Raw genomic sequence first — 13,143 nt, 5'->3', positions numbered from 1 at the left:
TTCTTGTCTGTAAAGATCCTTAAATTATCCCCATTTTCCTGTTGAAATAACTGAGAAACAGAGAGGTTCAGTCACTTGTCCAAGGTCCCACAGCTAGGAAGTGATGAAGCTAGGATTTGAACCCAGGCAACTAGGCTTCAGGGTCCAAGCTGTGTCTGATAATAGATCCCGACCCTGAACACCAGGTGACCTGAATGCTGCATGCCTTCCCTGCCCCTAAGTCACCATGTGACCTTGGGCCAGTCGTAACCACCATCCATATCCACCAAGGGTCTTTAAACACACGACATCCTTTTCTTTATGTGTCACCAAGAAAGACAACAATCTGCCGTCTACACTAGACCTGCTGATTTTAGGAACCTCTCCTCCACTTCAGAGATGTCAAAGTCTGAATAAAACTGCGTCTCAGAATCAATGAAGTATCTGGGTTCTCTGGGTCTCCGACTCATCGGTTCTCCGTGGAAATTAGATCTGATGGTCCAGAAAGTTCTTCCAGACCCCCCAGTGCTGTGGGGAGGAGTTCTCTCAGGCCTTGGGCAGGGCTCGCTGTGTGTTTCCACGGTAATCAGGAAACAAGCATCCCAGAGGCACTCGTCCACTTCCACTGGGTGTCGGAAGGGACCTGAGGTTATGGACAGATTTCCTTTTCTGCCTTTTGATCCTAGAGACCCTAGACTCTGAAGACCCTGGAGACCTCAATCACACTGTCACCCCTTAGAGTCCTACAAATAAAGGGACATTTCAGTGAAAAATAAGCATGAGGGACCCCAACAATCCACCCCAACCACCTACTAAAAGCAAGATTAGTAAACACTCTCGACCACTGTCTGAGCTCATGTGTGCTGCTGTAACAAAATACCTGAGGTTGGGTAATTTAATAAAGATAGAAATTCATTTTCTCACAGTTTGGGAGACTGGGAAGTCCAAGACCAAGGTGCTGACAGGTTGGGTTGCCTGGTGGGGCTGCCCTCTGCTTCCAGGAAGGCACCTTGAACATTGGGCCCCCTGGAGAGGGGAGGAGCCTGGAGTCTTCACATGGCAGAAGGCAGAAAGGCAAGAGAGATGAACTGACCCATTGAACCCTTTCACGGGAGCATCTGATCCCGTTTATCGGGGCTCCATGTGACGTGACCAGCCCCTGTGGGCCCACCTCTTACCTTGGTTCCTTGGGGGATTGAGTTTCAACATGCGTTTGGAAGGGGACACACACCTTCCACCCGGAGCAGCCATCAAATGATTAGCTGCATGGCCATGGTGGGAAATTCTCAGAGGCGTGTTTGGGTCTCCATCTTCCCTTTCTCTAGGCGGACTCCCCCTCAGAACCCCTCCTCCTCCCTCCCTCTTGGTTAGGTGAGAACCCTGAGCAGCCCCCCAGCCCCCAGCCTCCCAGGAGCTTCCCAACCTCAGCTTCCTACCCCACTAGGAAATCCCCCTCAGAACAGGACTGGGATGAGCCATTGCTTTGCAGGCTCATCCACCTTTATCCGTCCCGGAGGCCTTGGCATTCCTAAATCTAAGAACAGGAGTCTTTGTCTTGATCCAGACTTTTAGATGAGCAGCTAGACGGGATTTCCAGAGGGTATCCGAGGAGCCGTGCCTGCGCCGGGTGGCCCAGTGCCGCATCCAGTCCCGACGTCAAGTCAAAACCAGGACCCCGTTGTGATTTCCACTTCTTCCTCTTCCTTGGGAGCTCAGTCAGGCCAAAGTGGACGGAGCGTGATTCTTAGATAAGACCCAGTGGCATTATGGGTCCACGCCAGGCCCCTGGTGGTTGGTTAATTATCCTGTGAGGTTTTCGAAGTGGGGACATAGAAGTGTACCGAGTTCCTGGGGAACCACTAGTCAACACGAAAGCGGGGGCCTTGGCTGCATCCAGCCCTTCTCTGCAAACCAGAGCAGAGGTACCCACTGGAGAGCAGCTGGGGTGGGGGGCACCCGTCTTCTCTTCTCCTTTTCCAGAAGGGAGACGGGGCTCTAGAGAACAAGCCCTGGCCGGCCTTCACCCCAGACTGACCGCCTCTCTATTTCCTCCTTCTCCCTCCAGACTATGCAGAATTCATTTTCTTAGGACTCTTTATGTCCAAAATGTTTATAAAAATGTATGGGCTTGGCACGCGGCCTTACTTCCACTCCTCCTTCAACTGCTTCGACTGCGGGGTAAGTGCTCGGCTTCTGTGGGGCCACTGCATGCGCTCTTGTCTATAATGACCATACCTGGAGACCTTGGTCAGCCGGGAAGAGGGAAGGTCACCTCTGTGTGTGAAAGACTGAGACGGACGCAGAAGCAATCACAGGAGCCCAGAACTCCCCGCCTCGGTCCACAAGGGGGAATTATAGACCGCCTTTGGAAAACAGATGGGTGACCCAGCGAGTCCTCCATGAAGGATTCACCTTAGAGGAACTCACACAGGTGCCTGGGAGACACCAACAAGAATGTCCCTGCAGCTGGGAACAAAATTAGGGTCTTTCAACCTGATCAGCTCTCTGCCACTGTAACAAAATGCCTTAGGCAGTTCACTTATGAAGAGCAAAGGTTTACGGTGGCCCACAGCTTCAGAGGCTCCAGTCCATGATCAGTTGACTCTGTGGCTTTGGGGCCTGGGGAGGCAGCTCATGGTGCCGGGAGCATGTGGTGGAGCAAGGCGATTCCCTCCATGGTCCAGAAGCTGAGGGGCAGGGGAGGGGTGAGGCAGGCCCCCAGTGACCTAAAGACTTTCATTAGGCCCCGCCTCTTAAAGGTCCCACCACCTCCCAGTGGCACCACCAGGCCTTGAACAGATGGGCCTTTGGAGGACCTTTAAGATCCCGACTGTAGCAGCGTTAGTGTCAAATAGTGGATGTGCCTTCCCCAGGACGCCCCAAATCCTGCACCCAGTTCCAGTATTCTCAAGCAGCCTTAATAATTCTTAATAAGGGGCTGGGGATGTGGCTCAAGTGGTAGCGCGCTCGCCTGGCATGCGTGCGGCCCGGGTTCGATCCTCAGCACCACATACCAACAAAGATGTTGTGTCCGCCGAGAACTAAAAAATAAATATTAAAATATTCTCTCTCTCTCTCTCCTCTCTCACTCTATCTTAAAAAAAATTCTTAATAATTCTGAATCTAGTACTGATTTCTGCCCTATTATAGGAAACTATGGTGTTGGAGGAAAAAACAAAATATATACAAACAAAACTACCTACATAAATGACCCAAAATGTTTTAGGAATAAAACAAATTTCTTTCTGTTAAAAAAGAGAGAGAGAGAGAGAGAGAGAGAGAGAGAGAGTCTCTCTCTCTCGGGTTGAAGGTGTCTTAGGGGTAAAACACTTCTCCAGCGAGTGTGAGGACTTGAAAGGAAACAAAGAATGTCCAGAGTAGCTCTGTTCGTGACAAGCCTGGCCCCAAGTGTCTCTCTGCAGTCGAGTGGAGAAGTTAAACGGTCACATCACTCACAGACGGTCCCTGACTTATGGTGGTGTGACGGCAATGATTCAACTTACGATGGTTCGATTTATGATTTTCAACATCGTGACGATACAAAAGTGACACTCAGTAGAAACCACACTTCAAATTTTGATCTATTCTCCAGCTGGTGACAGTCAGGCCAGTGTGCTCTCACAAGGGTGGATGGCAGCAGCAACTGTAGCTCCAGGCAGCCCCATGATTACAAGAGGAAGCAACAGATACCCTACAGCTGCTGTGTTGCTAAGCTAGGGGTTCAAGAGGCAAGGCGTATTAAATTTCAGCTGGGCACAGTCGAGCAGACCTGTAATCTCAGCGATTTGGGAGGCTGAGGCAGGAGGATTGCAAGTTCAAGGCCAGCCTCAAAAACTAACAAAGTCCTACTCAAAATAAAAATATAAAAGGGCTGGGGATGTGGCTTGTGACTAAATGTCCCAGCTTAATCCTGGTACAAAAAAAAAAAAGTGTTTTCTGTGGCCCCAAGGAGCTACATTACCAGGTTGATCTTATGCAATAGGACTTTCACATCCATTCTTTAAAAGGAGGAGGAGGTGATTAGAGCGCAGGATGATGGTGGTGACCCGGGGTCTTTGGAAGCTTCCAGGTGCTGCCTGGTCCTACTAGTAGCAGTAGCGGGTGGGTGATTCGGGAGTCCTCAGGTCGGTGTGGCCTTTATTGTGGCGGTGCTGGGGACGGAAGCAGCCCACTGCAGGCTGGGCCAGAGCCGCACCCCTTAGCCGCACCCCAGCCTTCCCACCTCCAATCCTCGTAAAAGGGGAAGAGAGGGCGGCCCGGGACCCCCAGCCCACTTGCCCTCGGGGTTCAGAGCTGGGTGTCTGCGAATCGGCCGGGGACCCCAGTGTCCCCACGCTGAGCCCTCGTCCCGGCTTCCAGGTCATCATCGGGAGCATCTTTGAGGTCATCTGGGCTGTCATCAAACCCGGCACGTCATTTGGAATCAGCGTGTTGCGAGCTCTCAGGTTACTACGTATTTTCAAAGTCACCAAGTAAGTCTTGGGGACTCCGGGGGGCCTTCCTCCAGGGCCGGGCCAGGGTTGTGGCCGGCGCTGACCCCTCCCCGCCGTGGGCAGGTACTGGGCGTCGCTCCGGAACCTGGTGGTCTCCCTGCTCAACTCCATGAAGTCCATCATCAGCCTGCTGTTCCTGCTCTTCCTCTTCATCGTCGTCTTCGCCCTCCTGGGAATGCAGCTCTTCGGAGGCCAGTAAGTGCCCAGCGTCCCCGGCAAGTCCCTGGCGCCCCGCTGCAGGGCGCCCCGCCGCAGGGTGCTGCTGCCCTCTTTGCACCCCGACGCCCCCGGGCATCACCCAGGAGGTCGGGGCTGTGGGTACCGCCCATCCCGGGGAGAGGGGGTGTTGCCTTGGAAACCAGACTCTGACCGGGTGGGGCTCACGGGAAACTCGTGTTGTCCCCACAGGTTCAATTTCGATGAAGGGACGCCGCCCACCAACTTTGACACCTTTCCGGCAGCAATAATGACCGTGTTTCAGGTATGACCTTGGCGGGGCAGGGCGACACCTCTTAGTGTCGGATTGGGGCACTTGGACGGCCTCCGAGGGGCTTCCCCCGGATCCCCAGGCCTTTCCCTGTGGATTCTTTCTCTGGGAGGGACTTCGAGTGTGTAGAGAGGGGATCCTTCCTTCCCTCTCCCACAGAGGCAGCCTCTAAATGAGGCCCAGACAGGGTTTGGAGAGGGCTGTGCCCTGCGGGGAAGTGCTGAGCCCTGGCACGGGTTTCTTGGCACCGGGCACCCGCAGGTGTCTCTAGCTGAGGTCCCACCTGGGGGCCTGCAGTACAGTGCAGGGGGCGGACCCCAGGGCCACATCCTGCCTCCGAGCTGCACCTGGCCCCACATCGGTCGTCGACACCTGGCACCCCCACTCAGCTCCGCGCACGGAGGGATCTGGGGGATGTTACAGCTGGTCTTGCGGGTTGCAGTGGTCACGCCCGTAATCCCAGCAGCTCAGGAGGCTGAGGCAGGAGGATTGAGAGTTCGATGCCAGCCTCAGCAGATTAGCGACACCCTGAGCGACTCAGCGAGACCCTGTCTCTATATGAAAAATAGAGAGAGGCTGGGATGTGGCTCCGAAGCTAAGCACCCCTAGGTTCAATGCCTGGTATAAAAAATGTGTGGCCACGTCACCCCTAGGTTCAATGCCTGGTATAAAAAATGTGTGGCCACGTCTGCTGAGCCACAGAGCCTGGGCGGCGTCCATCTGTGTCTCCCAGTCCAGAGGCTGCGGGGCTGGCCGGGGCTGGCCGGGGCGTGCTCCTGGCGAGGCTGTGACTTGCAGATGCCCCCCCACAGCTACCACCACTCATGGTAGCTGAGCCCAGGTCCCTCTTTCTCCTCTTGCGAGGGCTCATGACCCCACCCGGCCCCAGTGACACCCCCCAGTTCCCTCTGCCAGCACCACACGGGGACAGGGGCTTCCACAGAGGAACCCAGACGGACACAGTTCAGCTGGGGCGAATCCCCTTCCCACGAGGGGAGACCCTGGTGGCCGGGCGTGTGGCCCCGCCAGGCTCCTCGGTCCCAAAGCCGCGCGTGGGCCCTGGCACTCTCGGAGCCACGGAGCTGGTCTGCCAGCCGGGCGGGACAGTGGCCTCGGGGTCGTGGCCTCGCCCGCTGCTGAGGCCGCCTTTGCCCTCCGCCCTCCGGCTGCAGATCCTGACGGGCGAGGACTGGAACGAGGTCATGTACAACGGCATCGAGTCGCATGGCGGCGTGCAGGGCGGCATGGTGTTCTCCATCTACTTCATCGTGCTCACGCTCTTCGGGAACTGTATCCTGGGGCGGGCGGCGGGGCTGGAGGGCGGGGCTGGGAGGGTGGGGGAGGGTACGGGGGCGGGGCTGGAGGGTGGGGGAGGGTACGGGGGCGGGGCTGGGAGGGTGGGGAGGGTGGGGAGGGTGGGGGGTGGGGCGGGGAGGTGAGGGAGGGTGGGGAGGGTGGGGGGTGGGGCGGGGAGGTGAGGGAGGGTGGGGGAGGGTCAGGGTCGGGTGGGGGCGAGGTTGGGTGACTGGAGCCTGGTCCCCGTGCTGTCCCTCCATGGCCGCTTTCCCTGACTCGGCGGCAGACACCCTCCTGAATGTGTTCTTGGCCATCCCGTGGACAACCTGGCCAACGCCCAGGAGATCACCAAGGTCTGTGGGGACGTTGTGTCTGGCAGAGGCACCACCTGTGGGCGGCAGAGCGGGAGGGACCTAGGGACCTGGTCACCAGGCGGGGAGAGCCAGCCTCCCGCTCCTCCCAGGGCGCTGAGCCTCCACCAGCCGGTTCCCCAGCAGAGCACAGAGAGGCCCGCGGCCTGGAGGCTGCAGGAAGCAGATGGCCAGCGCCACCCGGGACCCGGTGAAGGGACCAGGCAGGGCTCCCAAGGAAGGGGGCAGTGCCAGGCCCCGGGCACCATCACCGCCCAGGACAGTGGAGGAGCTGGACCTGAGGGAAAGGGGCTCCCGTAGATCCCATGGTCTTAGGGGACCCAGAGCTGTGGCCAGCACAGATGGTGGCCAGTAAGCAGCTCCCGCCTCTCTCCCCCACTGGCCTCCTTCTGGACCTGCTAGTGGCCACTTGCAAGCCACCGTGGAGGCTGAGTGTATGGTAAACAGGTCAGCTAGCAAGTAGCCTGCACAGGACCCTGGAGCTCCACTGGGTCCCCCCGTGTGTGGAAGCTGGCAGGGGACACTCTCTGGACTTCCTTGTGAGGATAGCAGTGACCATGTGATGCTTGTGGAACCAGCTACTGTAGCCTCCCTCGAGTGGAGGAGGAAACTGAGGCTCAGGCAGGACCACTGGCCCCAGGGCAGGATCTCAGCAGCCACAGCCAAGAATCACACGACCCACATCAAGCGCTCTGCTAAGCTCCCAGCACACAGTGAGCCTTCAGGGAAGGCAGCCTCCCCTGGCTGGCGCGGGGAGGCTGGGATGTGAGCCTCCCCAGCACGTGACGAAAATCAAAATACCAACAACCACAGAAAACGTTAAGGCCCTTCTGTGCTGGGGGAGAGGTCCTGCTCCGAGTTGCCCACGGGAGAGGACACAGGGCACACACACGCCTGTCATCCCAGGTACTTGGGAGGCTGAGGCAGGAGGATCCTAAGTTTGAGGCCAGCCTCAGGAACTTAGCAAGGCCCTCTCTCAAAATAAAAAGGGGGTGTAGTTCAGGAGGAGGGCAGCGCCCCAGGTTCAACCCACAGCACATCCAGACCAGGGAGGGTTGTGTCTACTTCACAGATGAAGAAACTGAGTCCCCAAGAGGTTACGTGACTTTGCCACACACTAGGACCTGAAAGAGCAGAGACGTGGCCCTTCAGATATCACAGAAGAGGAAATAGGGCCAGAGAGAAATGGGGGGTCGGGGGAAGAACCTCACACCAGTGCTGACTCATGGTTAAGTTACCCAAATCGGTGACACATGCTCCTTAGGGCAACCTTGGACTCCTTGAAAGTCCAGTGAACCTCAGGTGGACCCAGGAAGGCCCCACTGCTTTCAGTAACACAGTTCATGTCCCTAGAATGACCCATGAGCAGGGCTTCCAAAAACAGTTGTACAGGTTGCACACTGCACAAGGAAACCAGAGCACAGGCGAGGCTGGAGTCCGCCCTGCCTCTCCATGGGTGGGTGCATCAGCCCAGGAGAAGGAACCACAGAGGAGGACAGGTCTGTTGGGAACGTAAGAGCTGGTCACAGGTCCAAACTAGGCCTGAGGGGGAACAAAGCTCAGTGGCACGTGCAGGGTCTTCCTGCTGGGAGCCTCCCTCCGTCCAGGGCCTTCCCCAGGGCGTGAGGTGTTCAGGACTCGGAACCAAACCAAACTGAGCAGACCCTGCCAACCCTCCATCTGTCAGCCCGGCTGGAGGGCGGGATGGTTTCCAGGCCCCACCTCTGACGGGGGAGGAGCGGAAGCCCTCACTGTCCCCAGCTCCGGGCCACCTGGAGCCGGTCCAGCCCTGAGCTCATCCCAGAGCCCCTGCTCAGGGGCCAGCATCCAGGAGAGGGGACAGGAGGCAGGGAGGCCTGAGCCTCCGCGGCTTCCCTTCCGTTTCTCCATCAGGGGTTCCTGGGCACCCGTGAGCGCGGTGCCCGTGGGGCCTCAGCATGTCCCGCTGAAACCTCGGAGGCAAGTTCTCTGAGCCCCACTTCGTCACTCATTCAGTGAGCACATATTGAGCACCTACTGTGAGCAAAGCCCTGGTCTAGAGCCAGGAACCCAGCCCTTTTGGAGAAGGGATTCCAGCTGGGGAGACCCACGAGAAACAGATCGGTGCACAGAGATGCGCGGCTTTTTCGATGGCGCGAAGCGCTAAGGGGAAGAGTGAAGTCGGAAAGTGAGCGAGAGTTGGGATTTTAGATAAGGAATGTGAGGCACAGAGAGGCTTAGAGATTCCCCCAAGGCACACAGCAATTAGTAGCAAAGCTGGGATTTGAACCCAGGCCACCGGGATCTGGAACCCGTGCTGTTGGCCACTGTGTTTTGGCTGCTTGGACTTGAACTCACTCACCTGGGAGCTTGTTGGGAGCACAGGTTCCAAGGCCGAACCTGGTTCTGTGGAAACTTCCAGGGCCTAGGGATCTAGTATTTTGGAGCAGTCGCCAGGTGCCCAGTTCCAAGGAAAGCTGGGCACGGAGCCAGGAGGGGTCCTGCTCCGAGTTGTCCCGGTGCGTCCTGACCCCTGATTCCCAGGTGCTTGTTCCTTGCCTCAGATTCAGGGTGAAGGAGGCGCCGTCTGAGCCGCCTGCTGTCCTGAACAGTGGGTTTGTTTCTGGACGTGGGTTTTTCTCTTTCTTTGTTCGAGGGGGCCTGGGGGGGGCACCGAGGACTGAACTCAGGGGCCCTCGACCACTGAGCCACCTCCCCGGCCCTACTTCGTATTTTATTGAGAGGCAGGGTCTCACTGAGTTGCTTAGCGCCTCACTTTTTGCTGAGGCTGGCTTGGAACTCGCGATCCTCCTGCCTCAGCCTCCTCCGGCCGCGGGGACTGGGGACGAGGGACGTGCACATCACAGCTGAGCCCCCTGTGACGGCTGAAGGGTGGAAAGTCGCAAAGCGCCCCTTCCTGTGTGTCCTCCAGCATGCCTGCGTCCTGCTCCTCTCTGACCTGGCCATCAGGCAGCCGGACAGTGGCCGCGACCCCGGCTCAGGGCAGTGGGGGCCCAAGCCCGCTTCTGGGGCTATTGGTGGTGCCCAGCGGAGCCTGGGAAAGCACTTTCCTGCACCGGGCACCGCTCGGTGTTCTGGGGACGCGGCTTGGGGACAAGGGCCTGTGAGGCAGGAAAGAGAGCGAGTCCTTCCGCGGGCCGCCCCTGGCTGGGTCAGAACAGGCTTGGTGGCCGGAGGCCGCTGGGCGTGAAGCGGGTGGCCCTTGCTGTGGGGACCCCGGCTCTGCGTGGCCGACCCCCAGGCCAAGCCCCAGCCTGCTCTTCAGTGCTCGGACACCTCCCAGGGTGGGCCTGTGAGGAGACCTGTGTCCTTCCAGGACGAACAAGAGGAGGAGGAGGCCGCCAACCAGAAGCTCGCGCTGCAGAAGGCCAAGGAGGTGGCGGAAGTGAGCCCCCTATTGCATAGCTGTGTGAGTCGGGGGTGGGCCATCCCTAACCACTGGGCGGAGGTGCCCCGCTCCCACCCGGCAAGGTTGGAAAGCCCCACTTGGGTAGCTCTCAAGTCAACGGGGGCGATGACAAGATCACAGAACTAGAGAAAAAAAGATGGAGAGGGGAGGGCGGAAGTGCAGAGGGTGGTGCTGCTGAGGATGGCCCCAGGGCCTGGCGTGTGTGGGGGGGGGGAGAGGATGCTCTCTGCCACTGAGTAGCACCCCCAGCCCCGAGCTGTGCTTTCAAACTCACGAAAGGCCTCCCCTGGATGGTGGCAAGACCTGAGGGAGGTGAGGAAGGAGCCAGGAGGAGATGTGGGGAAAATGCATCCCAAGCAGAGGGACTGGTATATGCAAAGGCCCTGAGGCAGACTCCTGGTGTGTTCAGGGGATCTGAACGAGGCTGGTGTGCCTGGAACCCAGTGAGCAGAAAGGGGACTGTGGAGGGAGAGACGAGGGCAAGGAGGTGACGAGCAGGTCATGCAGGGCCTTGGGGGCCACGGGGAGGACTTGGGTTTTGCATCATTGGCAAAGGAGCAGAGGAGGGTCAGGACCTGACTCAAGTGCTCACAGGTGCCCTCTGGCCACTGTGGGGAAACGGACTGTGGAAGTGAGGGAGGGAGGTGGCCCAGCAGGGCAGGTTGAGGGCACCAGCCTGTCCTTGCAAAGGAGATGGGGACTGGCCCAAGATGGGGCCGAGGAGGTGTGGATGTAGCAGGATCCTGGACAGATTCTGAAGGTGCATGGAGCAGACAGTTCGCTGGGGTCGGGAACAAGGCAGTGAGGAACCAGAGACCTTGGATAAAGAAAGCGGAGGACACAGTGCTCTGAGCGTGCCTTTGCGGGTGGGGGACTCAGGGGGTCTCATGCTGCAGAGCGCTGCATTCTGGGACTACGGGGAGGGGGCAGCTTTTCCAAACTAAGAGGTGGTGGCTGCAGGAGGGGAGCCCAGGGAGGCGCATGCGCGGTAGGTGAGGTTAGGAACAGCCTGAGCACAGCGACGGTCCCTATAACACCACCCGTGTCCCACAGCCCTGGGGAGGCTCCGAGGGCCCTGAATGGGACCCCAGCCCCCGCACTGCCCACCCTGGCTGCCCTGGTTCCTTTCTGTGACCCCAGACTCCCATTCAGGCCACGCGGGCACTGGGGGCTGTGGAACGTGCACAGGCTCATGTCCACCGCGCTGGCCTCCGTGGCCATCTCCGAGGCCATTAGGATGCTCAAAGCCACCCCAGAGGTTCCCGCGCTGCCGTTGGCGGCAGAGTAGAGAAGACAGACGGTAGGGCCCTCAGCCAGGCTGACAGGCCCGCCTCGGGCCCAGGTGCCTGGGAGGTCACCCGGGACACCCGCTGGGCCGCCCCGTCGGGCCAGGCTGAGCGTGCGGACCCGGGTGGGCGCGGCCGCGCCAGGGGATCCACCGCGGGGCGCGGGGCGCAGGTCCTGGGGCGCCGACCGGCCTTGCCTTGCAGGAAGGAGCAGCAGAGGAACCAGAAGGCGGCGCGCTCGGTGTGGGAGCAGTGCACGAGCGAGATGCGCAAGCAGCACCTGCTGGCCAGCCGCGAGGCGCTCTACCCCGGCCTGGACCCGGATGAGCGCTGGAAGGCGTCCTACGCGCGCCACCTGCGGCCCGACGTGAAGACGCACCTGGACCGGCCGCTGGTGGTGGACCCGCAGGAGAACCGCAACAACAACACCAACAAGAGCCGCGCCGCCGAACCCGCCGTCGAGCCGCGCCTGGGCCCGCCGCGCGCCGACGACCTGCTGCGCAAGCAGGCGCGCTACCACGAGCGCGAGCGCGCGCGCGACCCCGCCGGCCCCGACGCGCGCAGGCCCTGGGCGGGCGGCCAGGAGGAGCCGAGCCGCGAGGGCCCCTACGGCCGCGAGTCCGACCACCCGCCCCGCGAGGGAGGCCCGGAGCAGCCCGGCTTCTGGGAGGCCGAGGCCGAGCGGCCCAAGGCCGGGGACGCGCACCGCAGGCACGCGCACCGCCAGGCGGCGCCCAGGGACAGCCGCAGCGGGTCGCCGCGCACCGGCGCCGACCGGGAGCCGCGCAGGCACCGCGTGCACCGCAGGCCCGGGGACGAGGCGGCCGACGACAAGCCCGAGCGCCGGGCGCGCCACCGCGAGGGCAGCCGGCCCGCCCGCGGCGGAGAGGGCGAGGGCGAGGGCCCCGACGGGGGCGAGCGCAGGAGGCGACACCGGCACGGCCCTCCCGCCACCTACGACACGACACGGACGCGCGGAGGGAAGACAAGGAGCGCCGGCACCGGCGGAGGAAGTAAGTGGGGTTCAGCCGCGTCCCAGCCCTGGTTCACAGAGGGGAGAGGACAGGGGCGAAGGGCAGCGCCCCACGGGCAGCCTGGAGCCCCGGGGACCGTCCACCTGGGCACATCAGGCAGCCCGGGGAGGGCCGCACCCCGCAGGAGAGCTCTCGTCCAGCTCTCCCTGTGCTGCTGCTGGTGGCCCTAAGTGACCTCGCACCTGTCTTCCCACCTGGGAAACAGGCCCAGCGAGTGGAATCGGGCCATTGCCGGGGTTAAACGAGGTGAAGTCCACGGAGCCTGGAAGGGCCCCGGGCCTAGTAAGTGCTCAGTAAAATTAGACCTTTTCCCAGCTCGCCGAGTCTCGGCCTACCTGGTGTGTTCCAGGAACGTGGGAAGGCTCTTGGGGGCCCCAGAGTTGAAGGGGCAGCAGGGTACCAGAGGCTCTTGGGCATGTCCCCAGGCCAGGGCTAACTGGGTCCCTGACCGTGTCCTCCTTCCTTAAGAGTACTCAAGGTGATTCTTCACAAAGGGGCCCAACAGCTTCAAGGGGGTGTGGACATTGTTCCATTATAAACCAGGGTCCCCTTAGTCCCCCCTTATGTGACCAGTAGGGCTCTGGGTTGATTGGCTTAGTGGTGTGGGTCAGTGATTCTGTTTTGTGGTATCCAAATGAGGCCGGCAGTTCTTAAACTTGACCCTGTGTGTGAAAGAGAGAGGGAGAGACTCTCCCGGGAATCTTGTTAAAACTCGGATTCTAATTCAGGACCTGGGCCTCGGGGGAGCCTAAGATTCTGCCTTTCTGAGCAGTTCCCAGGTGGGGTCA

The 13,143-nt window shown here is 60.1% G+C and overlaps 1 protein-coding gene across 1 annotated transcript in view; it reads left to right on the top strand.

Moving 5' to 3' along the window:
- LOC308640139 (voltage-dependent P/Q-type calcium channel subunit alpha-1A-like) overlaps nt 1-13,143 on the top strand; it is a gene marked incomplete at both ends in the record, with an annotated part of 71,838 nt that overhangs the window by 24,991 nt on the left and 33,704 nt on the right. Inside the window, 10 exon segments of the mRNA XM_081312155.1 lie at nt 2,045-2,157; nt 4,339-4,451; nt 4,536-4,667; nt 4,881-4,953; nt 6,132-6,249; nt 6,542-6,568; nt 6,571-6,608; nt 9,943-10,046; nt 11,526-12,280; nt 12,283-12,334. Of these exon segments, the coding sequence (XP_081168281.1) occupies nt 2,045-2,157; nt 4,339-4,451; nt 4,536-4,667; nt 4,881-4,953; nt 6,132-6,249; nt 6,542-6,568; nt 6,571-6,608; nt 9,943-10,046; nt 11,526-12,280; nt 12,283-12,334 (1,525 nt within the window).

The sequence above is a fragment of the Spermophilus citellus genome, assembly GCF_964194105.1.
Source record: "Spermophilus citellus genome assembly, contig: SCAFFOLD_528, whole genome shotgun sequence".
Lineage (NCBI taxonomy): Eukaryota > Metazoa > Chordata > Mammalia > Rodentia > Sciuridae > Spermophilus > Spermophilus citellus.
This window is presented reverse-complemented; position numbering and strand designations above follow the sequence as displayed.